General features: G+C 46.4%; 3 protein-coding genes across 8 annotated transcripts in view; 2 read left to right on the top strand and 1 right to left on the bottom strand.

Annotated features, from left to right (window-relative positions):
- Nucleotides 1-8,157: 8,157 nt before the first annotated feature.
- On the top strand, nucleotides 8,158-18,848 carry NRBP1 (nuclear receptor binding protein 1). Of its 3 annotated transcripts, XM_069494948.1 has the most exons (19): nucleotides 8,158-8,258; nucleotides 11,017-11,246; nucleotides 11,434-11,556; nucleotides 11,749-11,850; nucleotides 12,227-12,316; nucleotides 12,470-12,510; nucleotides 12,881-12,975; nucleotides 13,436-13,459; nucleotides 14,454-14,537; nucleotides 14,917-14,975; nucleotides 15,136-15,234; nucleotides 16,695-16,827; nucleotides 17,006-17,111; nucleotides 17,248-17,298; nucleotides 17,397-17,532; nucleotides 17,737-17,790; nucleotides 17,878-17,941; nucleotides 18,159-18,214; nucleotides 18,298-18,848. In XM_069494948.1, exons 2-19 carry the CDS (start codon nucleotides 11,037-11,039, stop codon nucleotides 18,400-18,402), a joined length of 1,632 nt encoding a protein of 543 aa, XP_069351049.1. In that variant the 5' UTR covers nucleotides 8,158-8,258; nucleotides 11,017-11,036; the 3' UTR covers nucleotides 18,403-18,848. The 3 variants fall into 3 exon arrangements, with proteins under 3 accessions (XP_069351049.1, XP_069351051.1, XP_069351050.1); XM_069494950.1 differs by lacking the exon at nucleotides 13,436-13,459; XM_069494949.1 differs by lacking the exon at nucleotides 13,436-13,459 and having other exon boundaries at nucleotides 8,171-8,258; nucleotides 11,008-11,246; nucleotides 18,298-18,837.
- Nucleotides 18,849-19,015: 167 nt separating this feature from the next.
- KRTCAP3 (keratinocyte associated protein 3) lies at nucleotides 19,016-22,713 on the top strand. 3 transcript variants are annotated; one of them, XM_069494952.1, is made up of 7 exons: nucleotides 19,016-19,046; nucleotides 19,174-19,358; nucleotides 19,436-19,495; nucleotides 19,669-19,875; nucleotides 19,983-20,117; nucleotides 20,218-20,330; nucleotides 22,528-22,713. In XM_069494952.1, exons 1-6 carry the CDS (start codon nucleotides 19,019-19,021, stop codon nucleotides 20,323-20,325), a joined length of 723 nt encoding a protein of 240 aa, XP_069351053.1. In that variant the 5' UTR covers nucleotides 19,016-19,018; the 3' UTR covers nucleotides 20,326-20,330; nucleotides 22,528-22,713. The 3 variants fall into 3 exon arrangements, with proteins under 3 accessions (XP_069351053.1, XP_069351052.1, XP_069351054.1); XM_069494951.1 differs by lacking the exon at nucleotides 22,528-22,713 and having other exon boundaries at nucleotides 20,218-20,494; XM_069494953.1 differs by lacking the exons at nucleotides 19,016-19,046; nucleotides 22,528-22,713 and having other exon boundaries at nucleotides 20,218-20,494.
- The window catches only part of IFT172 (intraflagellar transport 172), a 32,703-nt gene continuing 26,316 nt past the window's right edge, over nucleotides 20,641-27,027 (bottom strand). For both annotated transcript variants that reach the window (XM_069494945.1, XM_069494946.1), the window contains exons 36-48: nucleotides 25,250-25,348; nucleotides 24,944-25,053; nucleotides 24,755-24,818; nucleotides 24,548-24,634; nucleotides 24,132-24,248; nucleotides 23,433-23,543; nucleotides 23,119-23,238; nucleotides 22,487-22,582; nucleotides 22,222-22,281; nucleotides 22,038-22,136; nucleotides 21,604-21,757; nucleotides 21,343-21,434; nucleotides 20,641-20,781 (exon numbers count right to left, since the gene is read on the bottom strand). In XM_069494945.1, the coding sequence (XP_069351046.1) occupies nucleotides 20,692-20,781; nucleotides 21,343-21,434; nucleotides 21,604-21,757; nucleotides 22,038-22,136; nucleotides 22,222-22,281; nucleotides 22,487-22,582; nucleotides 23,119-23,238; nucleotides 23,433-23,543; nucleotides 24,132-24,248; nucleotides 24,548-24,634; nucleotides 24,755-24,818; nucleotides 24,944-25,053; nucleotides 25,250-25,348 (1,299 nt within the window). In that variant the 3' untranslated portion in view covers nucleotides 20,641-20,691. The remainder of the gene's footprint in view (nucleotides 20,782-21,342; nucleotides 21,435-21,603; nucleotides 21,758-22,037; nucleotides 22,137-22,221; nucleotides 22,282-22,486; nucleotides 22,583-23,118; nucleotides 23,239-23,432; nucleotides 23,544-24,131; nucleotides 24,249-24,547; nucleotides 24,635-24,754; nucleotides 24,819-24,943; nucleotides 25,054-25,249; nucleotides 25,349-27,027) is intronic.

Raw genomic sequence — 27,027 nt, 5'->3', positions numbered from 1 at the left:
GCAAAGGGAAGAAAACTAACACCCATGTTGGAAATCTTCAGCTGTTACTGCTAAGAAGTCAGAGATCTTCACAAAACTTGAGAGTGGAAACCCAGAGGTTTTATGGCCCAAGTTCCTCTCTTCTGATCCTGGAGAGTGAGAGAAAAGGAGAGTTGAATCTTCCTTTGACTGTTCTTCCCTTTCTAAACTGCTTGTTGAATTCCTGTTCATCCTTGAAAATCCAGGTTGGACAGGTCAACCTTGTCCTCTGGTAAATCTTATGCATTAGTTTCCTATGGCTGCTGAAATGAATTACTACAAACTTGGTGGCTTCAAACACCACAAATTCATTCTTTTACAGTTCAGGAGGCCAGATGTTTCACTGGTCTAAAGTTAAGGTATTGGCAGTGCTAGTTGCTGTGGCGGCTGTAAGGGAGAATCCATTTCCTTGCCTTTTCTAGCTTCTGGAGGCTGCTGCATTCCTTGGCATCACTCCCACCTCTTGCTTCAAGTGGTCATATTTCCTTCTCTTCTGTAATCATATCTCCCTCTGCCTTCCTCTTACGTGGACACTTGTGATTACATTTAGAGCCCACCCTGATAATCGAGGTTAATCTCCCCCATCTCAGAATCCTTCATTTAAACATGAACAAAATCCCTTTTGCCATGTAAGGTAACATTTACGAATTCCAGGGATTAGGACATGGAAGGCCGCCAAAGGCCTTTCTTAAAGTCTGAATCAGTTTTTTGAGGAAACAGTTTTAGATTGAGGAAAATTGTCTTTGTTACTACGACAAAGGTAAATTAGGTACATGAACACAAACAAAAAAGTTTAAATAAGGGTTCTTAGCCCAGAAAGACTGTGGAATGACCTGATAATTATTTTAACCTTACGACATCCCTGTGAGATGACAGGCATTACCTTTATGCCAATAAAATATAGAGCAAAATAAGTAATACATGAATTTTATTTGAATATAATTGAGCACAATGATGGAAATCAATTGCTCTCAGGTGAATTCTTAATTTTGTTGGGCTATGTTTGTTTTCTTAATCTCCAGTGCCTCTATTTATGTATTATGTTTATCTTAGAAGTTGACTCAGTTCCTCATGATGTGACTTACAGGTATAGAGCTAAATAATGTTTCCATTTAATAATTAAAAAATGAAGCTCAGAGGCCTAAAGTGTGAGTCAGTGCCCCAAGGGATCATTCCTAGACAGTGATAAGATGTGGGCTAGGGTGATGGTTACCACTCGTCAGCCTAATGACAGGCTACCTGTATTAGAATCCCCGGGAAAGATGCTTAGATACGCAGAAACCCAAGTCTCCCCACCCCCTACCCCTGAGATTCCCATTCAATTGATCCAGGGAGGATCTTAGGAACAGGTATGTTTTATTTATTTATTTAATTTTTGTTTTAGAGATGAGGTCTTGCTCTGTTGCCCAGGCTGGCGTGCAATGTTGCTATCATAGCTCACTGCAGCCTCAAATTCCTGGGCTCAAGTGATCCTCCTACCTCAGCCTCCTGAGTAGCTAGAACTACAGGTATGTGCCACCACACCCGACTAAGTATGCGAAAACAAACAGAAAAGTTTAAATTAGGGTTCTTAGTCCATCTTTTTTTTTTTTTTTTTTGAGACAGTGTCTCACTCTTGTCACTCAGGCTGGAGTGTAGTAGCGTCATGATAACTCACCGCAACCACAAATGCCTGGGCTCAAGCACTTCTCTTGCATCAGCCTCCCAAGTAGCTGAGACTATAGATGCTTGCCACCATGCCTGGCTAATTTTTTCTATTTTTTGTAGAGACAGAGTCTCTTGCTCTTGCTCAGGCTGGTCTTGAACTCCTGAGCTCAAGTGATCCTCCAGCCTCGGCCTCCCAGAGTGCTAGGATTACAGGCATGAGCCACTGCACCTAACCTAATTTTTAAATTTTTTGTAGGGATAGGATCTCACTATGTTGCCCAGGCTGGTCTCAAACTTGCAGGTTCAAGCAATCCTCCCACCACAGCCTCTTGAGTAGCTAGGACTAGGTGTGTGCCACCGTGCCCAGCTAATCGTTTATTTTTTGTAGGGATGGGATCTCGTTATGTTGCCCAGGCTAGTCTCCAGCTTCCAGACTCAAGCGATCCTCCCACTTTAGCCTCCCAAAGTGGTGAGATTACAGATGTGAGTCACCGTGCCTGGCCAGGAATGTGTATGTTTTAGAGCACCTCAGATAATTCACAGTTATCAAGAGATCTAGGCTTCTATTAGTTTGCGGTCCTGCAGAAATGTAAATGCCAAGCTTGAGGCAAAGGATCATTTTGATTATGTCTTAAGTTTGAAAAGAGGCTCCTCTGGAAGAAAGGACCCACACCATTCCCAGGAGGAAAGATTAGATTGGAGGCATGACTTATGACATCTCACACTGAGAAAGAAAATCTTAGTGCAGAAACTCAATAGGTTTTCCAACTGCCTTGATCTATGGAAACCAAGACCTTGAAAGATTCTGGACTGTTTTACTGGGATATAATTTTCACACCATGACATTCACTAAATGTGAATTTAATGATTTTCAGTAAACTTACAGAATTGTGCAACTGGCTTGTCACAAAGCAAGCTTTAGTCCACTTGGGAGATCAGACCCTGCAAAGCTTAGAACACATGGAAATGAGTAGTCTCAAAAATAGACAAGTGGGATTGCATCAAAATAAAAAGCTTCTGCACAACAGAGAAAATTATCAACAGAGTAAAGAGACAACTTTCAGAATTGGAGAATATATTTGCAAACCATACATCTGTTAAGGAGTTAATGTTAATATCCAAAATACGTGGCCAGGCATGGTGGCTCACACCTGTAATCCCAGCACTTTGGGAGGCCGTGGGAGGATTATTTGAGGCCAGGAGTTTGAGACCAGCCTGGGCAACATGACAGAGGACCCCCCCCCTACAAAAAAAAAAAATTAGCTAGGTGTGGTAGTCTGCACCTGTAGTTCTCCCTACTGGGTAGGCTGAGGTGGGAGGATTGCTTGAGCCCAGGAGTTGGAGGTTACAGTGATCTATGATTGCACCGCTGCACTCCAGCCTGGATGACAGAGCAAGACCCTGTCTCAAAAAACAAAACAAAAAACAAAATACATAAGGAACTCACACAACTCAATAGCAAGAAACAAGTGATCCAATTTGAAAATGGGCAAAGGACCTAAACAGACATTTTTCAAGAGAAGACATGCAAAGGGATAACAAGTATATGGAAAAAAATGCTAACCATCACTAATCATCAGGGAAATGCAAATCAAAACCACAATGATATATCACTGCACACATGTTTATTTGTTTTGGTTCTTTTTTTTTTTTTTTTTTTTGAGACAGAGTCTCACTCTGTTGCCCAGGCTAGAGTGAGTGCCATGGCGTCAGCCTAGCTCACAGCAACCTCAAACTCCTGAGCTCAAGGGATCCTCCTGTCTCAGCCTCCCGAGTAGCTGGGACTACAGGCATGCACCACCATGCCCGGCTAATTTTTTCTATATATATATTTTTAGCTGTCCATATAATTTCTTTCTATTTTTAGTAGAGATGGGGTCTCGCTCTTGCTCAGGCTGGTCTCGAACTCCTGAGCTCAAACGATCCACCCACCTCGGCCTCCCAGAGTGCTAGGATTACAGGCGTGAGCCACCGTGCCCGGCCTGCACACATGTTTAAATGGCTGTTATCAAAAAAGACAAAAGATGAGTGTTGTTAAGGATGTGAAGAAGGAACCCTTGTACACTATTGGTGAGAATGTAAATTGGACTGCCATTATGGACAAACAGTATGGAGAATCCCCCCAAAATTGAAAATAGAACTACCATATGATCCAGCAATCTCACTTCTGAGTGTATATCCAAAGGAAACAAAATCTGGATCTCAAAAAAATATCTGTATTCCCATGCTCATTTTAGCAGCATTCAAAATAGCCAAGATATGGAATCAACCTTAGTGTACGTTGACAGAAGAATGGATTAACAAAATGTGAGATACATATGTATGTGTGTGTATATACATAAATGGAATATTAATCAGCTTTAAAAAAGAAGAACATTGTCATTTGTGACAACATGGATGAACCTGGAGGACATTATGCTAAGTGAAATAAACCAGGCACAGAAAGACAAATACTGCATGATTTCACTTACATGTGGAATCTAAAAAACTTGAACTCATAGAAGCAGAGAGTAGAATGGTGGTTGCTAGGGGGTAGGGGATGGGGAAAAGGGTGAAATGTTGGTCAAAGGGTGCAAAGCCTTAGTCATGCAGCATGAATAAGTTTGGAGATCAAATGTACAGTGTGGTGACTATTGTTAATAATACTGTATTGTATACTTAAAATTTCCCAAGAGTATCTTTAGTGTTCACACACACACACACACACACACACACAAAGGTAACCATGTGAGGTGATGGATATGTCAAATAGTTTGTAGTAATCATTTCACAATGTATATGTATATCTAAACATCATGTTGTATACCTAAATATATGCATTTTTCTTTTTACGTAAAGAGATTTTTGCACCAAAGCCTGACTAATGCAACTTTATTTGTCAATTATATTAATATCTCAATAAAGCTGGGAGGGAAATGGGTAGTCTCAAAGTATTGCCTTTTGTAATTCTATAATCATTTAATAAATTTCTTCTTTGTTGCTGGGCCTTGTGGTGAGGGCCTGTAGTCCTAGCTACTTGAGAAGCTGAGGCTGGAGGATTGCTTGAGCCCAGGAGCTTGAGGCTATAATGTTATGATCACACCTGTTAACAGCCACTGCATTCTACTCTGGGCAACACAGTGAGACTCTGTCTTGTAAAAAACATGTTTCTTTGTTAAATATTGTCTCTTTTTTTGGATAAAAATGTATAAATGGCACAAAGTTCAAAAAGCATAAATGAGTATATAATAAACTCCCTCCCACTCTGTCACCAAGCCATATAGCTTCCATTCCCAATTGATTCTGGAGGTGGATTTCTGACTTGCAATGAAAATCTTTAGGCAAATTAAATTTGAGGTGATAGTGGAGCATCCAATATTATCTTGGCACTTGGGGAATCGGTAAGTGCTAAAGATAAATATAAATATCATTCAGGTGACATATTAGCAGCTCATCAGTAGACATATTTTCTAAAGGATGGTAGAGAGAACAACGGATATAACTTTAGGTACATTAACAGGAAGAGGAATAGAAAGTAATGATAGAGGAGAAAAATTAGGATAAGAAATCAAGAGAGAAATGAAATAAATAAGCATTATGGAAATGAAGGGAGGAGAGAGTTTTAAGAAAGAGCTGTTCAGCAATACCAAATGCTGGAGAAGTCATGGAGAATAAAGAATGAGAAAGGGCTTTGGTGTAGAAATTTATAATGAAATCAGAGTAACGTTTCAGTAGAGATAGGATGAAATTCACATTGTAGGAGATTGGGAAGACAGTAGGATTTTCCAAATATACGAAGATCTCTTATAAGCCAGTAAGAAAATATACAAAGAACTTGCACAGGCAAGAAATTGAAGAGGAAATACAATTGGGCAATAAACATATGAAAAGATGTTTAGGCCGGGCGCGGTGGCTCACGCCTGTAATCCTAGCACTCTGGGAGGCCGAGGTGGGTGGATCGTTTGAGCTCAGGAGTTCGAGACCAGCCTGAGCAAGAGCGAGACCCCACCTCTACTAAAAATAGAAAGAAATTATATGGACAGCTAAATATATATATAGAAAAAATTAGCTGGGCATGGTGGCGCATGCCTGTAGTCCCAGCTACTCGGGAGGCTGAGGCAGGAGGATCACTTGAGCCCAGGAGTTTGAGGTTGCTGTGAGCTAGGCTGACACCACGGCACTCACGCTAGCCTGGGCAACAGAGTGAGACTCTGTCTAAAAAAAAAAAAAAAAAAGAGTTCAAGGCCAGCCTGGGCAAGAGTGAGACCCTGTCTCTACCCAAAATAGAAAAATTAGCTGGGCATGGTGGCCCACACCTGTAGTCGCAGCTACTCAGGAGGCCCAGGCAGGAGGATAGCTTGAGCCTAGGATTTCAAGGTTACAGTGAGCTATGATAGTGCCCTGCACTCCAGTCTGGGTGACGGAGCAAGACCGTTGCAAAAAAAAAAAAAAAAAAAGAAAGAAAACTGCCCAAGCAGCTGTACCATTTTGCTGTAATCCTAGCACTTTGGGAGACTGAGGTGGGAGGACTGCTTGAGCCCGGGAGGTTGAGTTGCAATGAGCTATGATGATGCCACTGCATTCTACCTGGGGCAACAGAGTAATAATCTGTTTCAAAAAAAAAGTTAGAAACTACCCCAATGTCCACTGGCAGTTATTAACTAAATGTTGGCACATTTGGAAATGGAATACTCTACTGGTTAAAAAGTTAACCAGTAAAGTAAAACAAAAAAAGTAGTGGTTAAAAAATTAAAATAGTGCTATGTGCACCGCTATGGAAAAAAGAGAAGAGAGTAAATTGAAAGGTCATGTAATATAAGCTTGTTTTTATTTTAAATTATGTACACATATATCAATATATACTTAGAAAAAGGAATATGCAGAAATATACATCGAAATCTTAATTATTTGGGGGAAGTAGGATTATAAGAGATTTCACTTTGTATAGTAATTATCAATATTCACATGATAGTTGTGAGGATCAAATGAGTTAATATTTCACAAGGCAATTAAAACAGTGCCTAACACATAGAAACTACTACACATATTATGTTATACCAAAATATTTTAAGATATTTTGATTTTTTGCAATAAGCATGTATTATTTTTATAAGCAAGAAAAAAATAAATAAATGAGGTGATGAAAATGAAGAAAAATCAGACAAGAGCTTGAGGATACCAAAGAGTCCTCTAGGCATACTTGAAAGAAGGAGCTACTTGAAAGGGAAGAGTTGATAATGCTAAGGTCCCAGACCAGGTGTTCCAATTGCTTTGGAACCCACAGGGAGAAAAAGTTAATCTGAAGGGTAGGAACATCCTTTCTTTTGAGATTAGAACAGATTCTTAACCTCAATTTCCTGAAACTGTATGCTAAATTTGGTGGGTAAATGCAATTTTTTTTTTACCCAAAAGAATGTTCATAAATTGCTTTGGGTTTCTAAAAATAGTGTTTGAGCCCTATCTTTCAAAGATAAAAGAATTGAGGAAGGATTAAAGATTAGTTTTTTTTTAAAGATTAGTTTTAAAAATAAATATTTTGAGATGTAGAGATGAGAAAATGACAGGGCTTCTACCAGATGTCCTTTCTCCAGGGAAGAAGGATTAGAGATTCCCTTTAAGGATAGTGAAATTTACTGATTATGACATTCCCAAATGCAGATGATTGATTCATCCTCCTCCCTCCATGATACAGGTCAAATGGCAGAGTGAACTTCCTTTCATCCTTCAGGTTCTGCGTTTCTTTCTCGCAGATCAATGGCTCATCCAGAATTTACCATTCTTTCTTTCCACCTCCTCGCAGCCAAACTGAATTCTTTCCAAACATCTTTTCAAGGTAGTCTTCTTTTCCAAAATTTACTGTTTCGGATTGTAGATTTGACTCTTATCAACTCAGCTTTCGGTAAATAGCTTAATGCCTCTGATTCAGTTTTTTGCATGTGTCAACTACCACTGAATAATAATTTCAATGAGTTCGTTCTTATGAGAAATCGATGAGGTAAAACCTGTGAAAACCTCTTGCAAAGTCTCAGCAAATACCGGTGCTGTGCAATCACAAAGCGTTAGCTATTAATCTTCGGTGTTAAGTCATTTTTAAAAGTTTTCAAGAATTGGTGTCCTGCGCAGTCTCGTCCCAAAATAATAACAGTGGGCGGGCGCCCCTCTCGGATTGCGGGTACGTCTTTCGCTCCTTTTGTCTTTTCGTGGGATTAGAACTGTCATGGCGCCTTCAAGAAGAGGGAGGCGGCTTCCCCTTCGTCCAGCAGAATCATCGGGGGCACCTGGACTGGGCGCTGGGGCGGACAGAGAGACAAGCTCCAGTTGGGACCGAAAAGACAGAACGCTGGGAGAGGTCTGGCCGACAGGCTCCAGGGGAGGAGAACCGTGAAGACTCTCCCTGCGAGCGCCCGGCCAGCCGGCACCGCCCACCCAGCCGCCTGTCCAATGGAAACCTGACGGCAGTGCGGCACCGCCCATCTGTTGGTCCGGACGCCGCGAGGGCGGGGCCCGCAGTTCGGTTGCGCTGCGGAGCGCAGCTGTGAGGGAGTCGCTGTGATCCGGGGCCCCGGAACCCGAGCTGGACCTGAAGCGCAGGCTGCTGGGCGCGGAGTCAGGAGGTAAGTGCTCAGGGGAGTGAGGCCCGGGGGAGGGACGGGCTCGCGAGAAGATGGAAAGATCGGCCTCCGAGGCCCGGGACAGCGGGACCTGGCGGGCGGGTGCTGAAGGCGGCCCTGCTTACTCGGCAGTCCGGGCCCGGTGGGGCCCGACCCGCCGGAACCGAGGAGCCGCTTCGGCCCCGCAGCCCCTGCCCGGCCCTCCCCGGCGTGGCGGTGGCGGCCCAGAATTCTGCGGGCGCGGGTCGAGAGGCCCTGGCGTTCGCTTGGAACTCCGGCTGCGAGAGGCGGGGCTCGGCGGGCGGGGGCGGGGGCGGCGGTCGCGGCCCGGCGGCCTGCGGAAGCGCGGTAGCTCAGCCGGGCCTGCTCGCGGGGCGGCGCGCCGACTGCGCGGGGGCGTGGCCTGCGCCCTGACGGCGCCGCGGGGCCGGCCTTTGATGAGGTGGCCGCCGCTCGCTCCCCGGGCCTCGCCAGACAGGCCGGCTGGGCTCCCGCGCAGGCCGCCGCTCCCTGCCAGACGCCGGGCAGCGCGACCTGTTGGAGTGAGAAATTCAAGGGCCTTCCTCCTCCCCTGAGTTTGCTTTAGTTCCGACTGGGCGGCCCTGCGGGTCTCACAGGCCCTCTTTGGTCCGCTCAGGGTGAGGACAGCCGAGAGGCCTGTGGCCTGCGAGCTGTTGCGGAGGAGTTGACGCGCGGAGGGGCTGCAGTCCAATAAATGACAGTCTTGGAGAAAAACTTTGCAGGACTACTCAGCATTGCTCCGAAGTGAACATACTACACTTCTCAGGGTGGCTGGAGGCGGCAAGGAGATTCCCTTTGTGGACGTAAATGGGCTTTTCTATATGTGATCTTTTAAACCTCTCAGAAACTCTGAGGCAAATCCAGTGTTGCATAGGTTTCTTCATCAGTAGGAGTGCTGGAGGATCTTGGGCCCTGCCCTCATTTTGCCTACGCGGAAAAGACTGGGGAAGCAGGGGACAAGCACATTCCAAGGGCTCTATCTCTGTGACTGACGAAAGTTTGGCTTTTCCTGTGATGCCCTACTGTGGATTAGTTGTCTGCGCCCAGGGTCCAGAAGTTTCGTTAGAGCCCATTGGCTACAGCCTTTCTGTGTTAGAATTCCACTGGTATTTCCTATTGTAGTTTAGCTGGGAGTTTTACTTAGCTGTACAGATAGATTGTAGACGCATTCCGTGAATATAGGAAGTAACTGATGTGGACTTTCTTACCATCTTCTTAAGCTACTTTTCAGGAGAAGAAAAAGGAAAATGATCTCTAACTCATTTTCTGGTAATTTACTAAAACATACAAGTAGTAGTTTTTCCTGGTTGGCTGAGTTAATCTCTAGGATAGGCAAAGACCTAGAAAATAACAGGAAAGAGTATCTTGCCAGATTTTCTCTATGGTGCCTTATTGCTCTTGGTATTTACTAGAATGTCGTGTAATAAAAATCTCCTGACTTGAGTTGAACAATGGAGATTGGGGACAGAAATGGGCAGTATTAGCATTAGAGAGTTCTAAAAAGAAATGTGTGCTTTTCAGAAGATTGGTGTTGATTGGAGGTGTCTGGCATTCTGAATTGAATTAGAGGAGCAAATTTACTTTCCAGGATATCACTTTCATACTGGAGAGTACTCCCTTCAGCCTAGCACACACAGGTTCCAATCCCTTTACAGCCTTTGTTCTGAGAGATACGGAGTGACATTCATTGGTTGTCTTGTGACTTTTTGCACGAATTAATGATACTTACCTTTTGAGAATTCTTTTTCTTCAAGTAGCCATGCCTCTGAAAACAAATGTTATACTGTGTAATACTTTTTCCTATAAAAGCTGTATCTTGAGTTATTTGTACTTGAAAGAAATACCTATGTCAGATCTAGTGGCCCAGAAAATGGAAACTTCAGAGCCTTTGAGCAATGTGAATGAAATGAAAACTGGAAGCTTAAAGTCTCAGATTTGTGGCTCCTTGAGTGTGGGCCTCTCATTTATTTTGTTCACTGTTGTATCTCAAGCACCTAGCTCAAGGCTTGGCCCTCAATAAGTGCTTAAAACATTTGTTGAATGAATGAATAAAAAAAATGTTGCTAACCAATACCCATTTGCCATACTCACATCACAGAGAAGATGAGGTCATCAGGAATGAAGTCACTAACCACTGCCAGTCACTGCACCCAAGGGTAGCCTCAACAGTGGACTAGCAGGCTCATTCTGTGTACAGGATGGATGGATAGTGAATGTCAAGGTTCTAGCTGTATAAATCAGCCAAGGGTTTCAGCTAGATAAGTTGGCTGAGGGTGCTACGGGTCTAGCCTTAGGGCTCAGTGGAACATTTTGTAGTCTGGAGTCATCTGTTCTGAATAGCACCCACAGGGCTTAATTCTTGAACACAGTGCAAATAGGGGTACTTGGGGATTCAAAGGGAAGCCTATTGGATGAGTATTTGCGATGAAGGACTGGGCATCTGATTTTGCTATTCATTTGGACCTTAATAAGTAGGGTTATATTGCCAAAAATCTTATGTTTGCTACTCCTGGGTGAGTCATCTTCAACTAAGATGGCTCTTATTCTCTAGAGTTAGGAGAGTATTAATGTTTCAGTATTTAGATAGGACTAATTCTGGTTTTGGATTTGAAGGAAACAAAAGGGGTGTTTTATTTTCTTTTGAACCCACAGATGAGTTTATTAGGATTATTAAATCTTTATAGATCTATCCTGACCCTCTCCTGCACTTGTCCCTCTGTTCTCGCACCAGCCATCGCAGGCCTGAGCGTTCATTCCAGCATGTCGGAGGGGGAGTCCCAGACAGTACTCAGCAGTGGCTCAGACCCAAAGGTAGAATCCTCATCTTCAGCTCCTGGCCTGACATCAGTGTCACCTCCTGTGACCTCCACAACCTCAGCTGCTTCCCCAGAGGAAGAAGAAGAAAGTGAAGATGAGTCAGAGATTTTGGAAGAGTCACCCTGTGGGCGCTGGCAGAAGAGGCGAGAAGAGGTAAGTTGATGGTACTGGTAGTCTTGGGAGAGTGAATTCTAAGAGGTGAAAACTGGAGGAGCCAAGTCTCACAGGGGCAGACCAAACTTCCAATAGGTTGGGGGCTAGGAGAAGATGAACATATAGAGTATTAAATGGAGGGCTCGTGAGGTAACTTTAATTCCCTTTCATTTGAATTTCTTCTCAGGTGAATCAGCGGAATGTTCCAGGTATTGACAGTGCATACCTTGCCATGGATACAGAGGAAGGTGTAGAGGTTGTGTGGAATGAGGTACAGTTCTCTGAGCGCAAGAACTACAAGCTGCAGGAGGTAGGTAATGGTGAAAGGATGCAGCCTGGGGTCATTAGAACACTAGTGTTAAAGAGGAATTGGTGTTGAGAAGCTGACTACAAGAAGAGTATATTGGGGTTAGATCATTTTGGAGGAGGGATAGGGAATGGTTTCTCAGGATTATTACGGTGATTGTGAACTCTGTTATTTCATCGTCTCTCTTGCTCGCAGGAAAAGGTCCGTGCTGTGTTTGATAATCTGATTCAGTTGGAACATCTCAACATTGTTAAGTTTCACAAATATTGGGCTGACATTAAAGAGAACAAGGCTAGGGTAAGAATTTTTTCCTGTTATTTCCTGAGCTTGCTTACAAAGAAATTAGCTACATTTATTATTCCTTTTCTACTTCAAAGATTAAAACAAGATAGTTTTGAAACAACTGGAATCAGCTGCTTTGGTGATATGAAAGTAGGGCTTCAACTACACCTATGCCTTTTGTCTGGTTGTAGATGGGGCAGAAATCAGTGAACTTTTGCTTCCTTCTTTACATAGCTTTTATTGTTCAGCAGTTTTCATTGCCTTATTTAGTCTAAGGGCGTGATGCTAAGAACAAAAGGAGAAAAACAAAAACCTTTCAATATTATCTGGGTTATAAGGTAAGGGATCATTTCTACTATAAGGCCTTTTAGTAAGTGTTTTGCCTCCCCAGGTCATTTTTATCACAGAATACATGTCATCTGGGAGTCTGAAGCAATTTCTGAAGAAGACCAAAAAGAACCACAAGACTATGAATGAAAAGGTATGGAGGGAGAGCAGACAACGTTCTAGGCTGGTTTTGGGGGTTTTATAGAAGTATGTTGATTTACGAAGCTGATCAGGAAGGGATAAGGGAAATAGTGGGTGAGTTAAGAGAGGGAATTACTGCTGACGCTCGGACCAAACTCTGTTCCAGGCGTGGAAGCGCTGGTGTACACAAATCCTCTCTGCCCTAAGGTAAGTAGTATCTGGTTAGTTTCTTTCCCGTATTTCCTGATTTAGTTCCTCCAGACAGATTTCAGGGCACTACTCTGCTGTTTTATTCTGCCTCTGCCCACTTTCTCTGAGTCATATACTGTGAAAGATTAGGCCCCCTGCAGGTGTTTTAAAGGGTTCATCGTAATGCCCTAACCATGACACTATCTCCTACCTCTTTCTCCTAGTGCTTATCCAGCTATTTAAGTCATCAGGCATAATGGAGATTCAGAGTGTGGGGATTATCTTTATGGTGACCAGCAGGAGACCTGGCCCTTGCTCCTCTTAACCCTTGGGTTCCCCCTGCCCTTAATTTCCCAGTGGCCCCTCTAACAGCCCAGTGCCCCCACAGCTACCTGCACTCCTGTGACCCCCCCATCATCCATGGGAACCTGACCTGTGACACCATCTTCATCCAGCACAACGGACTCATCAAGATTGGCTCTGGTGAGGGGAGGGAGAGGTTCTGGGCAGGGGAGCCTCGGGAATTTGGGAACCATGGGGGTAAGATGAAAGGAATGGGGGAGACACAGCAGAATTCTGAGGTGTGGGCTGGTGATAAGAGAAAGGACCTTGCTAGGGGTAATTCATAGGGAGATGCCACTCAATTAGCAGAGAGGGGGCAGGGGGGTTAATATAGAGATATTGATAGGAGGCTGGGAAAGGGCAAGAGATGGGTGTGAGGTCTGATTTGAGCCCCTGAGGCCAGACCTTGCTAGAGGAAGTTCTAGGCTGTGCCTGCTGTGAGTGCTTTCATTTGCTGTGTATTTGTGTGCAGTGTACATTTCTGTGTGCTGTGTCTGTGTGTTGTTTGTGTGTCCATTTGTCTGGGGCTTGGCTGCTCCATCGCTCACAACTTTTCTCTGTTTTCCTCCCTCCCGCTTACGGGCTGCTCTGTTCCCAACAGTCTTTCATAGGATTTTTGCTAATGGTGAGAGCTCCCTCTGCCCCACTTGGGCCTCTGTTTGTGCTCCCTCTGCTCCTTTGGCGGCTGCCCAGTGCATGCAGTCGTGGGAGCAAGTCCTATTCCCCTATCTCTCCTGCCTAATTATGCCTGCTTAGCTTCTGCCCTGCCAGCCCTCCACCTGCTTGCTCCTTCATAACCTGCTTGTTTCCTGTGGACTCTGCCTGGCTGGCCACTTACCTCCTGGATTCATATTCCCCTCATCATCAGGCTGGTTTCCCAAATCATATTGTGCTCCTAGATTCTCTGTGACTTGTAGTCATTGTTTATGATTTGAGTGAGTCCGGATTTGTCCTGACCCTGGTTCCTCATTCAGCCTTGTGGCAGGCAGTGTTAAGGAATAGGGGGTAGAACAGGGTCTAAAAAGTTTCAGTGGATTAAAAGTGAAACTGATTCAAGGGTTTTGGCTCAATTCTGAGCTATTTCTGAGTTTCACTCAGCAAAGGTGGGTAAGAAGGAGGCTTTCTCCTTGATTGTATATTAATGCTTCTTATCCTTCTTTATCCAAGTTCCTGAGGTCTCCACTTGTTGCCACTAGGGAGGGTTGTTGTGTTTTTATGTTCCATGCAGGGTGGATGGAAAAACTAAAACCAAATATTTTCATGTGATCAGGGATTAGAAGTACCTGGGATTGGGGAAGGTGAACAGGTCATAAGTGAAAGTTTTTCCTTAGATTGTGTTGTTTCTTGACCAGCCCAAAGCCCCCATGTATCTGTTAGTGTGGTGCCTTTGTTGCTACTGAGTTAGGGACCTTAGGTGAGAAGCCGTAGGGCTAAGAAAGGGGAGGTAGGTGGTGTCCATGTGTGATCTGTAGTTCAGGATGGGAAAGGGGACAGGTTTGTGCCTGTTGAGAGTTAGAAGGAGACTTCAGGAGAGAATTTGGCTTTTGGGGACTTCTCTCTGGAGTGAGACTCTGCTTTGTTGATGGTGGTCAGATTGTGGATATCTCCCCTATTCCCAGTGGCTCCTGACACTATCAACAATCATGTGAAGACTTGTCGGGAAGAGCAGAAGAATCTACACTTCTTTGCACCTGAGTATGGAGGTGAGGCTTCTGGTTTCTCTGCTCTGTCCTCATCCTCCTGGTTTAGTACCTTGTGACCTGAGGTACACTGGTAGTATAACTGAAACTTCTGGGCCCTCTCTACTAGCATACCAAATGCTAGTTTGTCTTGTCTTGTCTTTTTCCTTTCCTTTCCCCTCCCCTTCCCTCCCCTCTCCTTCTTTTCTTTTCTTTTCTTTTCTTTCTATCCTTTTTCTTTCTTTTCTTTTCTTTCTTTCTTTCTTTCTTTCCTTTCTTTCTTTTTTTCTTTTTTTGCTTCTATTTCTTTATTTTCTTTTCTTTCTTTTCTCTCTTTCTTACATTTACACCAACACCAACCCCCAATCCTCTGATTAACCAAAGCCTTCTCTGTTTTTCCTAGAAGTCACTAATGTGACAACAGCAGTGGACATCTACTCCTTTGGCATGTGTGCACTGGAGGTGAGGAGACCAGAAGGGAAGGGGGATAAAAGAGGCAAATTAGAAGATGGAAGGGAAATGGGAGGGAAGGACCAGTTAAGGTTCTGGTCTTGAGGGAGGGATTGTGGGAACACTGAGGTTCTTAGGTTTCTACTTTCCTTTTTATTCCTCCCCCCTGCAGATGGCAGTGCTGGAGATTCAGGGCAATGGAGAGTCCTCATATGTGCCACAGGAAGCCATCAGCAGTGCCATCCAGCTTCTAGAAGACCCATTACAGAGGGTAAGGATCATCAGGACCACTGCTTCCTTAACTGACTTTGAAATGTCTTCAGGTTTTTTCTTCCTTTCTGTCTACTGGGAATATGCTATCTTGTAAGAGCAAGAGAACATAAAGCAGAAAGGACAGACAAAACCTGTAAACATTTGTCAGGAAGTGCCTACTATTAGCTTAAGATGGATAATACTGGAGTTAAACAGGTTGTGTGTTGGCTGAGCACAGTGGCTCACGCTCCCAGTACTTTTGGAGGCCGAAGCAAGAGGATTGCCTGAGGCCAGGAGTTGGAGACTCGCCTGGGCAATAGTGAGACCCTGTCTCTACAAAAAAATTTAGAAATTAGCTGGGTGTGGTGGCACACACCGGTAGTCCCAGCTACTTGGGAGGGTGAGGCAGGACGATTGCTTGAGCCCGGGAGTTTGAGGTTTAGTGAACTATGATCACTCCACTGCATTCCAGCTTGGGCAATGGAATCAGACTCTGCCTAAAAGAAAAAAAAAATGTGTGATAATTTAAGTGTGTCTACATGGGAGGCAAACTAATTTGATGGTTACCTCAGGCAACTGCTATACACTCTCAGACAACCATCTTGTGTTTTTAAGCAAGTCAACCAGTTTGAATTAAATCAGCTACTTGGGATTTTATGTTTATATAGTTAGGAAGGTCCCCTGAAGTAATGAGCTAAGATTTAAAGGATATAAGGTTATGAATCAGTAGACAGACTACAGTAAGTAGAGGCTAGACAGGAAGGTCTAAACAAGAATAGTTTGTAACTCATTAGAGAATTATAACAGGAAATAGAAGAGAAAAGAAGGAAGACTAGTGGGAAGTCCTGAGGGTAGTGTGGAATTAGTTTCTAGTTTAGCATTAGGGTGGGGTATTCAAATGAAAGATTAGGTATGTGACCTTGTTGGCCTTTAAGACAAAGTAGGTAAGCAGGTGATTGTTATGGGACCTACAGGAGGTAGAAAAGGAGGCAAAATGGTTGGAGGAAGCATGGGAAATCCAGTTACTTCAGTGATTGTAATGGAAAAGGAAATTGTGATTCTAGGCTTGTGAAATAAAAAAGACTGTGATTATTATTGATCGCAATGAGTAAGTTCAGGAAGAGAGAAGCTAAATTTGGCAAAGGTTGGAGAAGGTAGGCAGTGAGTAGGCTAATGAGCAAAGAGGTAGAATAGAAGGAGAAAGAAATAGTAAGTGAACATTAAAGAAAAAAGAAAGGTGGTGGTTGGAAAGCAGAAAAATGATTAAAACCAGAGACAGTGAATGATATTTTTTATATAATACCTTAAAGTTTTCAAAGCCATTTCAGGGCTTGGAAACATTAATCAATATGTTTCCTCAACAAGTGCTGAGCCCCTAGTATGTTTAGAGCCTTGTGCTAAGTAGAATGAGAACTATAAAGATGAATACAGTGGGGGACTTGCCAGATGCCTGCTCTAGTTCTTTGTTCTCTTTTCTAGGAGTTTATTCAGAAGTGCCTGCAGTCTGAGCCTGCTCGCAGACCAACAGCCAGAGAACTTCTGTTTCACCCAGCACTATTTGAAGTGCCCTCACTCAAACTCCTTGCTGCCCACTGCATTGTGGGACACCAGCGTAAGTCCCCTTGGCCCTGCTAAGAATTTTCTTCCAATCTGGAGAGTTACAAAACTCTCACTGGCATGCTCTTTCCTCTTCTACTTCCAAAGGGATCCTTTACCCCTTTGCCTCTGTGCCTTCTATGACATTGATCTGACTATCCCTCCATAACATCCCACTCCATCATGCCCTCTAGATATGATCCCAGAGAATGCTCTAGAGGAGATCACCAAAAACATGGATACCAGTGCTGTCCTGGCTGAAATCCCTGCAGGACCAGGAAGAGAACCAGTTCAGACTTTGTGAGTAAACTGAGAGGGTCTGAAAGGGACAGATTGGTCACTACCACCCTGAGGCTCTGTAAACTCTGGGAATGGTTGAATCTGCTATTTTGCTTGTTTCCTTTCTTCCATCTTCTTTTTCTCTTTTCTCCTCCAGGTACTCTCAGTCACCAGCTCTGGAATTAGATAAATTCCTGGAAGATGTCAGGTAAGAGTGGAATGAGGAGCAGGCTTCCTTGAAGAAGCAGGGGTGGGTGTCCTAAGGCATTCATAGAGCCCATGTGACCTGTCTTCATCTCCCTCCAGGAACGGTATCTACCCTCTGACTGCCTTTGGGCTACCTCGGCCCCAGCAGCCACAGCAGGAGGAGGTCACATCACCTGTTGTGCCCCCCTCTGTCAAGACTCCAACACCTGAACCAGCTGAGGTGGAGACCCGCAAGGTGGGGCTATGGTGGTGTGGATGTCTCTGTAGCCATGGTGGAAGGGGGAGAAGACATCTCAAATAAGGCTCTGTTCTTTAGAGAAAAGAATGCATTTTCTGCTTTGTGACAACCATGTCCTGTGAGCTGGAAAGGCTTCCAGGTATTGGGTTTTTCTACTGACTGGTCTCTACTCTAGTGACCCTTTCTGACCTCTCTCCCTAGGTGGTGCTGATGCAGTGCAACATTGAGTCAGTGGAGGAGGGAGTCAAACACCATGTAAGGTTTGGGGCCAGGGCTGCATGGGGCTGGGTGGCCAGAAGGTGGGGAAGAGGAGCCTTATTTTCTGACTGTCCTATTCTCCAGCTGACGCTTCTGCTGAAGCTGGAGGACAAACTGAACCGGCACCTGAGCTGTGACCTGATGCCAAGTGAGTCTCTCCTTTCCCTTAGAGGATGGAGAGTCTGAGTCTTATCTGTGAGGGACATATTTAGGGGTGGGGAAGGTGACAAGGCAGTAACACAGTGACTCACATAGAATGACTGTTAGCCCTTAAAACTGGTGGGTGTTGCCGGACTGGTGCTATTGGAAGGGCTCTGTGTCCTTCACTCCCATACCATACTCATTCCCTCCCTTTTCTTTGTCAGATGAGAACATCCCCGAGTTGGCCGCTGAGCTGGTGCAGTTGGGCTTCATTAGCGAGGTGAGGTTGCTGCCTTCACGTGCCCTGGCTGCCTCCGCGCTGCCCCTTCTCTCAGCCCGTCTCACTGAGCTCTTCTCCCCCAGGCTGACCAGAGCCGGCTGACTTCTCTGCTAGAGGAGACCCTGAACAAGTTCAATTTTGCCAGGAACAGTACCCTCAACTCAGCCGCTGTCACCGTCTCCTCTTAGAGCTCACTTGGGCCAGGCCCCTATCTGAGCTGTGGCTGTCCCTGGACATGCTGCAGCCCTCCTGTCCCTTCCCCCCAGTCAGTATTACCCTGTGAAGCCCCTTCTCTCCTTTATTATTCAGGAGGGCTTGGGGGCTCCCTGGTTCTGAGCATCATCCTCCCCCTCCCCTTTCTCTTCCTCCCCTCTGCACTTTGTTTACTTGTTTTGCACAGACGTGGGCCTGGGCCTTCTCAGCAGCCGCCTTCTAGCTGGAGGCTAGTAGCTGATCTGCCGGCTCCCGCCCAGCCTGTGTGGAAAGGAGGCCCACGGGCACTGGGGGGGCTGAGTTCTACAATCCCGCTGGGCGGCCGGGGCGGGAGAGAAAGGTGGTGCTGCAGTGGTGGCCCTAGGGGGCCATTCGATTCGCCTCAGTTGCTGCTGTAATAAAAGTCTACTTTTTGCTAAAAGCGTCGTGTGTGTGTATGCGCGCCTTCTCCGCTAGGGGGCGCGGGGATGGGCGCCTGCGGCGGGGCGGGGTGGGAGGGAGCCAGGTGGTGCTGGGGCTGGACTGCCGCCGGCGCGGGGCGGGGCCGGGCCCAGGTGCGGCTGCCGGGCGGCGGCGGCGCAGCGGGAAGCGATGAGGTGCCGCGGACTCTGCGTATTCGGTAACTTCCGGCCCCGTAGGTCTCGTAGTCTTCCCCCTCAGGCCGTAGTCGACCACCCTCAGGCCATGCCGCCCCTCGGCCTCCCTCCCGACCGGGCTCAGGCTTGCCCCTTCCCCGTGCTTTGCAGACGCTGCGCGGGGGCCCCGGCGCTTGATGCGCGTGGGCCTCGCGCTGATCCTGGTGGGCCACGTGAACCTGCTGCTGGGGGCCGTGCTGCACGGCACCGTTTTGCGGCACGTGGCCAATCCCCGAGGCGCCGTCACACCGGAGTACATCACAGCGAATGTCATCTCCGTCGCCTCTGGGCTCCTGGTGAGCGCGGGGGCGGGGGCGGGGCTGGGGCCCAACGCGCAGAGCCCAGCGGGCCAAAGGCCTTGTGTTTTCCGCAGAGCGTTTCCTTGGGACTCGTGGCCCTCTTGGCATCCAGGAATCTTCTTCGCCCACCACTGGTGAGAAGGGACTTCTGGAGCTTGCAAGGAGGCGATCTGGAGTCAGGGAAATGGGGTCTGACTGAACTTGGTCAATGGATGGGAGGAGCCTCAAATAGAGAAACGGGGGCGTCTAGTCATTGGGAGAGTTAGCCAGGCCCAGGCTGCTCACCCGGATCTTCTGTTCCTGCCAGCACTGGGCCCTGCTGGCACTAGCTCTGGCGAACCTGCTCTTGTCCGCTGCCTGCTCTCTGGGCCTCCTCCTTGCTGTGTCGCTCACTGTGGCCAACCGTGGCCGCCGTCTTATCGCTGACTGCCATCCAGGACTGCTGGATCCTTTGATACCACTGGATCAGGGGCCTGGACACACTGACTGCCCCTTTGACCCCACAAGAATCTATGTAAGCATATTCTCTTCCTTCTTCCGGTCCACAAAGCCCTTTCACTTTCTCCTATTTGCTGCTCCTGCCCCACTCCCTCTCAGTCCCCGTCCTTCGTTGCTTTTCAGGAAACAGCCTTGGCTCTTTGGATCCCTTCTTTGCTCATGTCTGCAGGGGAGGCTGCTCTATCTGGTTACTGTTGCGTGGCTGCACTCACCCTACGTGGAGTGGGGCCCTGCAGGAAGGAAGGGCTTCAGGGGCAGGTGAGGAAGATGAACAAGAAATGGCCCATAGAGCACAGGTTGGCTGTGTTGAAAAGATGTATCATTCAGGGCCAGGGTGTCTGACTCCCTTCTTCTATAGCTAGAAGAATTGACAGAGCTTGAACCTCCTAAATGTAAAAAGCAGGAAAATGAGCAGCTACTGGATCAAAATCGAGGAATCCAGGCATCACGGAGAAGTTGGGTTTAAGCCAGGTAATGGGCCAGGAGGGTGGTGGCCCAGGTAAGAGTAGGGGCAGGGAAGTGCTCTTAGAACTGGGCCTAGGTCTGCTATGCTGTTCCCTTTCTGACCCTGGCTGGTTCTCCCCTCTGTCAAGCAGGTGCTGTTCCAAGGCTTAGTCCACAAGGGTTTGCCTCGAAGCAAGGGGCCCTGACCTCAGGATGATATAAACGATTGTAATAAAAGAACTTCTTTTTGTCTACTTGATTATGATTCCTTTGGAGGGGGGAAAGGGCACTAAGCTGGTGTGGAGGTGACTGTAATAAAAAAATACAGTGATCTCAATTACTTATAAAATTTTAATGAGAGGTCCTAACTCCTCCTCAGCTCTACCAGTTACTGAAAGGAAAAGCTGGTGCTGGGGAGGCCTCCACACCACTGACTGATGAATTTCAGCACGTCCTGGCACACTGGGCTGTGGGAAGTCTGTGAGCAAATGGAAGGAACAGAAGAGGAACTCATTAGTGCTGGGAACACATTCCTGATACAAAGAAAATCAGCTCCATGGCAGTGTCGCAGGGAGCAGGGTTCAGGGTCTGCAATGTCTTCTTGATAATCCCACCCACACTTCTAGTCTTTTTTTCTTTAATTTTTAAATTTTTTTTTTTTTTTTGAGGCAGAGTCCTGCTCTGTCACCCTGGCTAGAGTGCCGTGGCGTCAGCCTAGCTCACAGCAACCTCAAATTCCTGGGCTCAAGCAATCCTCCTGCCTCAGCCTCCCGAGTAGCTGGGACTACAGGCATGCACCACCATGCCCGGCTAATTTTTTCTATATATTTTTAGTTGTCCAGCTAATTTCTTTTTATTTTTTAGTAGAGACGGGGTCTCACCCTTGCTCAGGCTGGTTTCGAACTCCTGAATTCAAACGATCCGCCCGCCTCGGCCTCCCAGAGTGCTAGGATTACAGGCGTGAGCTACCACGCCCGGCCTAGTTTTTTTTTTCAGTGCTGCTCTCTCCACCCTCTTCCTTCAAGCTCCCCTTTCTAACCTTGATGGCCATAAGGAATTTATTCCAGTTGTCCTTGTTAGCAGCCTTCCCTGGCCGCTTAAATTCAATTTTGTTCCTCAGAATGGGGTAGCCTGTTGGGGGAAGAAAAAGATGAACTGGGGTTTGAGAGAGATTGAGGAGGGAAAAAATAAAGAGAAACCTGGGGTTAGAAAGTAGCATGGTCCCGTCTTTTGCATGGGAGTCAGAATAAAGTTTCTTGATCCTACTTCTTTCTACCCGCCACAGGATATGGGGTCATACCTGTAATGAGGCAGGGCAGGGCCCGAACTCCAGTGCTCGCTGCCACCAGGGAGGCCTCGTAGACACCACGTTCATCCCGAGGCAGAACCTGCTCCAGCCGCTGGTCCATTGAGACTGTGAGCACCCAGTCTCGAACCTCTTCTCTCTGAGTCTCCTGGGAAGGACAGAGGGAGCAGCAGTTTCACACAAGGCAGGGGAAGTGGAGGTGGCAGGGAGATTTGCTAAGCCCTCATTCTGCATACCAGCTGTCAGCCATAAATGATCCTCCTTGGATTGGGGGCTACAGTCACAGCCTTATCTTTCTACTCTGCTTCTGCTTTCACTGAAGGAATAGTGAGGGCTGAGGTCCTTCCAAAGATGGCAGCACAAAGATGTCCTCCCTCCATGCGCTCACACTGGTGAGGCCATCCTGTTTTCCAGCCCTGTGCCCTTACCGGTACATGCTGCTTGGCTGGCAGTGGCACCTCAAAGGGAATGTCTGTGTCCTGAAAATCAGAGTGATCAAGGGCATCCAGAGTCCCTTCTTCAATTGCCTGCAGTAGAGTGGGTGACCCTGAGTCAGGCACAGCTTGTGACAGGCAAAACCTCCCAACCTCTGGGTACAGCTTTCCTACTCACATCAGTCAGATCCAAAAAGCGATTGAGGAAGATGAATGCCATGTTTTCCCAGCCAACTGCCTGCAGTAGAGAAAAGTTGCAAATGGGAGTGAACAGGCTGGGCTTGGATGCGACTTCTCTGGCATACACGGAGAAAAAGCCAGCAAGATGTAGGAGGACATCAGCCCCACACCCAGCTTTCCTCTTCCTGAGCAGAGGGGATATTCTCAGTATTCCAACCTTTGATTTCCCCTCCTCAGCCGCACCGTTCTTTGTCCCAGCTTACCTTGGCAGCAATGCCTGCTTCATAGAAGGCCTTGTCTGCAGGTAGTAGTTGGGTGTGACGCAAGAGTGAAACAGAAAGCCTGGCAGCCACGGTTTCCTGTGGATTAAAGTCAAAGCATTATCATCACGGTACTATAGTGACTGAGCTGCCAGACCAATGATCCTCTAAGTAAGGCAGCTATAGAACTAGAAAACCAATAATCAATATCAAACTGCTCTGGATCTCAAGCCGTTCTGGGTCTTAGTTTTTTTTCATCTGCACAAGTGTTCAGAGCCTAGATTCTTTCTAAGGTTCTTTCCACCTCTAGAATTCTACCATCCAAGTATATGAAATAAATATCCAGTAAACAATCACATATAAGCCAAAAGTATGTGTATAAGAGGTGAATAAAGAAACCATGGGATCGGAATGTTTAAAGATAATGAGGCTGGAGCTGTATGGGCACAGAGCCCTAAGACGGTCAAAGCAGTATAAGAAGAAAACTATCTGAGATGGGTTAAAGATTTAGACAGAAGAGAAGCGGGGAGGTTCAAGAGCCCAAGCCTGAGAATCCAGAACTTGAATGCATCCCGCTTCATGCATGCAATGAGTCCCCTGGGTGCTGGGTGCTCCTCCACCCCTCCGCATCTCACCAGCTGTTTGATGCTCTGGGCTGCGGAGCGAGTGGCGTAGTAGTGAGCAATCAGCAGCATAGTCTCGAACTCCTCATGGGCTGGAGAGTTTGCCTCACTGGACTTCACCAGGTTTTCACACTAGAGAAGGGAGACAGCACAGCCTGGCTCAGGTGTGAGAGGAGTGCCATGGCCACAGGTGGTCACTGATGGCCACCTGCACAGAGGAAGGTAAAATACATCTGAAGATAAAGGTTTAGGTGTGTGAAAGAACAGACTAGGACAGAGACAGGTGGAGTAGCCCCTTCACTCTCTTATTGACCCAACTTCCTCACCAGGTTGAAGAGGACATCTCGAAGATCAGCCCAGCTGTGATAGGCCTCAGCGCTGTTGGTCCCCGGGGAGTTCACCATGTCAGTGAAGATCCTTTTGTAGATATTGAAGTTCTAGGGTAGAGGAGAGAAGGGCACCCGAGCAACAAGGGCATAACTAGAAGACAAAGTCAGAAGTGGGGCCAAAGGGAGGAGACCAGGCTATGAATGGGTGTGTGTGAGTAGGAGCTGGGGGGCGGTGATGGAGAAAGTGCTGTTTTTAGGGAAGAGAAAGAGGAGAAGACAACAATTACTTCTTATTAGCTGATGCTCTGTGAGTGTGGGCAAGCATACACATGTGAATGCAGAGTCATAATGTTAATGCGCTAATATTTCAGAGAGCTGTGATTCTCAGGTAGGGCAGCAGTGTTTATTCTCTGGCGGAAGTCGATAAAGGCCCCAGTGGTATGTGCAGGATTCACTGCTGAAAGACGGGTCCCTGTGTATTGACTAAGAGGATGGGGAGCTCCTTGGATGTTTCTTTCAAAGGGTGAATCCTCCAGAGAGGCTATACATTTCTGAAAAGGCTGAATGGGGACTCTGGGGATGATGTCCTCTAAGGATAGAATCTTTTGAGAATATAGTTCCTGAGGGGAAGGATGGTTCTAGAAGAGAAAGAAAATTTCCTTGTGGAAACATTTACCCCAAAAAGAAGACTGATACCTGTGGGTTAGCAGGGGCTCCATGTTGCACGTACAGGGCCAGGGCCTGGGCAAAGCCTCCCTCCCGGATAAGGTGAGTTGCATACAAAGCCACGTACTTGTGCAGAATCTTGTAGTTCTGTCCGAGGGTGGGGGAAGCATGGGTAAGGCTGGGATCAGCAAGACCAAGCAGTGAGGGCAGGGTGGTGACTTGAGGCCACGGATTTGTTTAGGAGGCAAAGGGCATATGCAAACCTCTGACCTCAATTTTGGAGTGTGGAAGGCTGAGCTCTCTGATGCCCATTAGGGATCTTTGAGGTTTGGGCTTTGGGCTTTGGCAGAGGTAAGACAGATGCAGCTCTGAGGTGGAGGGGGTGGTGGCGGGACTCAGGGGAAAACTTTGCAAAGAAGAGCTGGGAGTGGAAAGAAGAGCAGTACCTGCTTGGTAGCAGTTTCAATGCACTTGTCCCACTGGCCCTGCTCCACATACAGGTCCAAAGCAGCTACCACATCCACACCCACCAGCTGTGGGTCAATGGAAAAGACAAAGTTACAAGAGGACAGAGATGATATGAGGGGAGAAGAGGGAGAGAATATCCTGGGCCTCTCCCTGCATTCTGCCCCCTGCTAAGTCGCAAGTCTCACCGAGTCCACTTTGCCCTGGTTCTTGAGGAACTCTTTATAATGCTGGTCCACATAGTCTTCATACCTGTGAGGACGTAGAGATCTCTACCTTCATGGTCCCAGGATGCCACACCCTCCCCATAAGAACTTTCTCAGTCTTTACAAAATTAAGTAAAAGCATTTCCCAGTGAGAAGGGATCATGAATTTACCGGGGATCTAACTCCTTGGCCACACGCTTGGCCTTGTTCCACTCCTCATCCTCAATGAAAGCATCAATTGCTTCCTTGACAAGGTCCAGGTTCAGATAGAGCTCTGCAGCCTGCAGGATGGGAAATCAGAGTGGAGAACATCTTTCCCCTTGGCTCCTGGTCTCCCCTCTGTGAGCCCCCATTTCCCCAGAACTGCATGCCATGCCTGCCAGGAGCCCCACCTCACACACCTTCCTGGGTGTAGATGTCACAACCGCACCCACCTCTGTGGAATCTATTTCTGTTCAATCCTGGCACCCTACTTACTGCACTGTGCTTTCCAATTCCAATCAGCTGGGGTCCTACGGCCCGAACTACTTCCAAACTCCGCTGGGGAGGCAGAAACTTGATAGAGAGTTCAGCTGCCTGCAGGGTTGAACAGAAGATGGAAATGGGTAGGAGAGACAAACACTGCTAAGCGTTCTCAGCCTGATCCATTTCACACATTTTCCCCTCCAGACACCAACTTTCTTGTGCTCTCCTTTATGTTCCACCCTCCTGGGCAAGGCCTGTTTCATGGTTCATAAACCTTTAACTGACCATCAGTGGACCTATCTATTCCCCTGAGCTCACTGTAACTCTTCCAGACACCTTCTTTGCTGTCTTAGGTCACTGAATTTGGTCCTGCCACCTTTGACAAACTTGTCCCTCAAGTTCTTTGTCACAATAGAATCTTGGTAGCATAGTATAGAAAAGGAACTCCTAGGCTGGGCGTGGTGGCTGACACCTGTAATCCTAGCACTCTGGGAGACTGAGGTGGGAAGATTGCTTGAGGTCAGGAGTTGGAGACCAGCCTGAGCAAGAGCAAGACCCTATCTCTACTAAAAAATAGGAAAAAAAAAAAAAATTAGCCAGGCAACTAAAAATAGACAAAATTAGCTGGGTGTGGTGGCTCGCACCTGTAGTCCCAGCTACTTGGGAGGCTGAGGCAGGAGGATTGCTTGAGCCCAGGAGTTTGAGGTTGCTGTGAGCTAGGCTGATGCCACTGCACTCTAGTCCGGGCAACAGAGTGACACTCTGTCTCAAAAAAAAAGAAAAAAGAAAAAGAACTCCTAAAATGAAAAGTCCAGGACATTCTGCAACTATTTGTGTTGGGCTCTTATGAGCCCCGTTTCTTCATGCATACACACTGGATTTTGAAGACTTAGTATGAAAAAAAGAATGGAAAATATCTCAATAATGTATATATGTACATCTAGAAATAATATTTTAGACATACTAAATAAATAAAATAAATTACAATTATTTTAATCTGTTTCTTTTAACCATGTTAAACATGGTTACTAGAAAATTTAAATTCCATGTGTGGCTTACATTTGTAGCTTGCACTATATTTCTAGTGGACAGTGCCAGTCTAGATGGTCTTGACGGTATCTTTCAACCCTTAAAACTCAGAAATTCTGCAAACCCAAGAATTCTAGAAGATCACTCTGTTTCTACTGAGATGCTGACATCCTCACCAGATTTTTATTTCCGCACAATCCAATTTAGCTATAGTCCATGCTAATCCCCCTGGGCTTTCCCTCACCTATTCTTGCCTCCCTTTCTTTACCTGCCAAACCCTTCAAAGCTTAAAGCCTCCTCCTTCCATCCAGGAAGCCATCCTCTGACTGATCTGTAGAAGGTACAGTCACGCATGGACCCCAGTAAACACTGCTCCAGAGTTATGCACATCAGATGCTTAATAAATACTGCTGATTAAAATCTGCTAGATTGACTCACCATTCAAGGGAAAGTAAAAAGTAAAATAAAATAAAATCTGCTAGAATCTCATAACCGATCATCGGCCCCTCTTTCTACTTTCTTCCCTCTAACTTCTAGGGGCTATTCAATGATAAGACCTCAGAAACCTAAGGGAAATTTTGCAGGGGCACCATCACATCACCATTCCATTTAGAGGGCCAGTCAATGCCGTCCACCTCATGACTCCCAAGACCCTATTTCACTGTATCTAAGGTGCATCATTTAATCTATACACACATCGTGATTTCAAAGATATTAAAATGTGATTTAATATATATTAATATATATATTAATATATATTA

The sequence above is a fragment of the Eulemur rufifrons genome, chromosome 19 (assembly GCF_041146395.1).
Source record: "Eulemur rufifrons isolate Redbay chromosome 19, OSU_ERuf_1, whole genome shotgun sequence".
Taxonomy (NCBI): Eukaryota; Metazoa; Chordata; class Mammalia; order Primates; family Lemuridae; genus Eulemur; species Eulemur rufifrons.
Note: the sequence above shows the minus strand (reverse complement) of the source record. Positions and strands in the feature narration are given on the sequence as shown.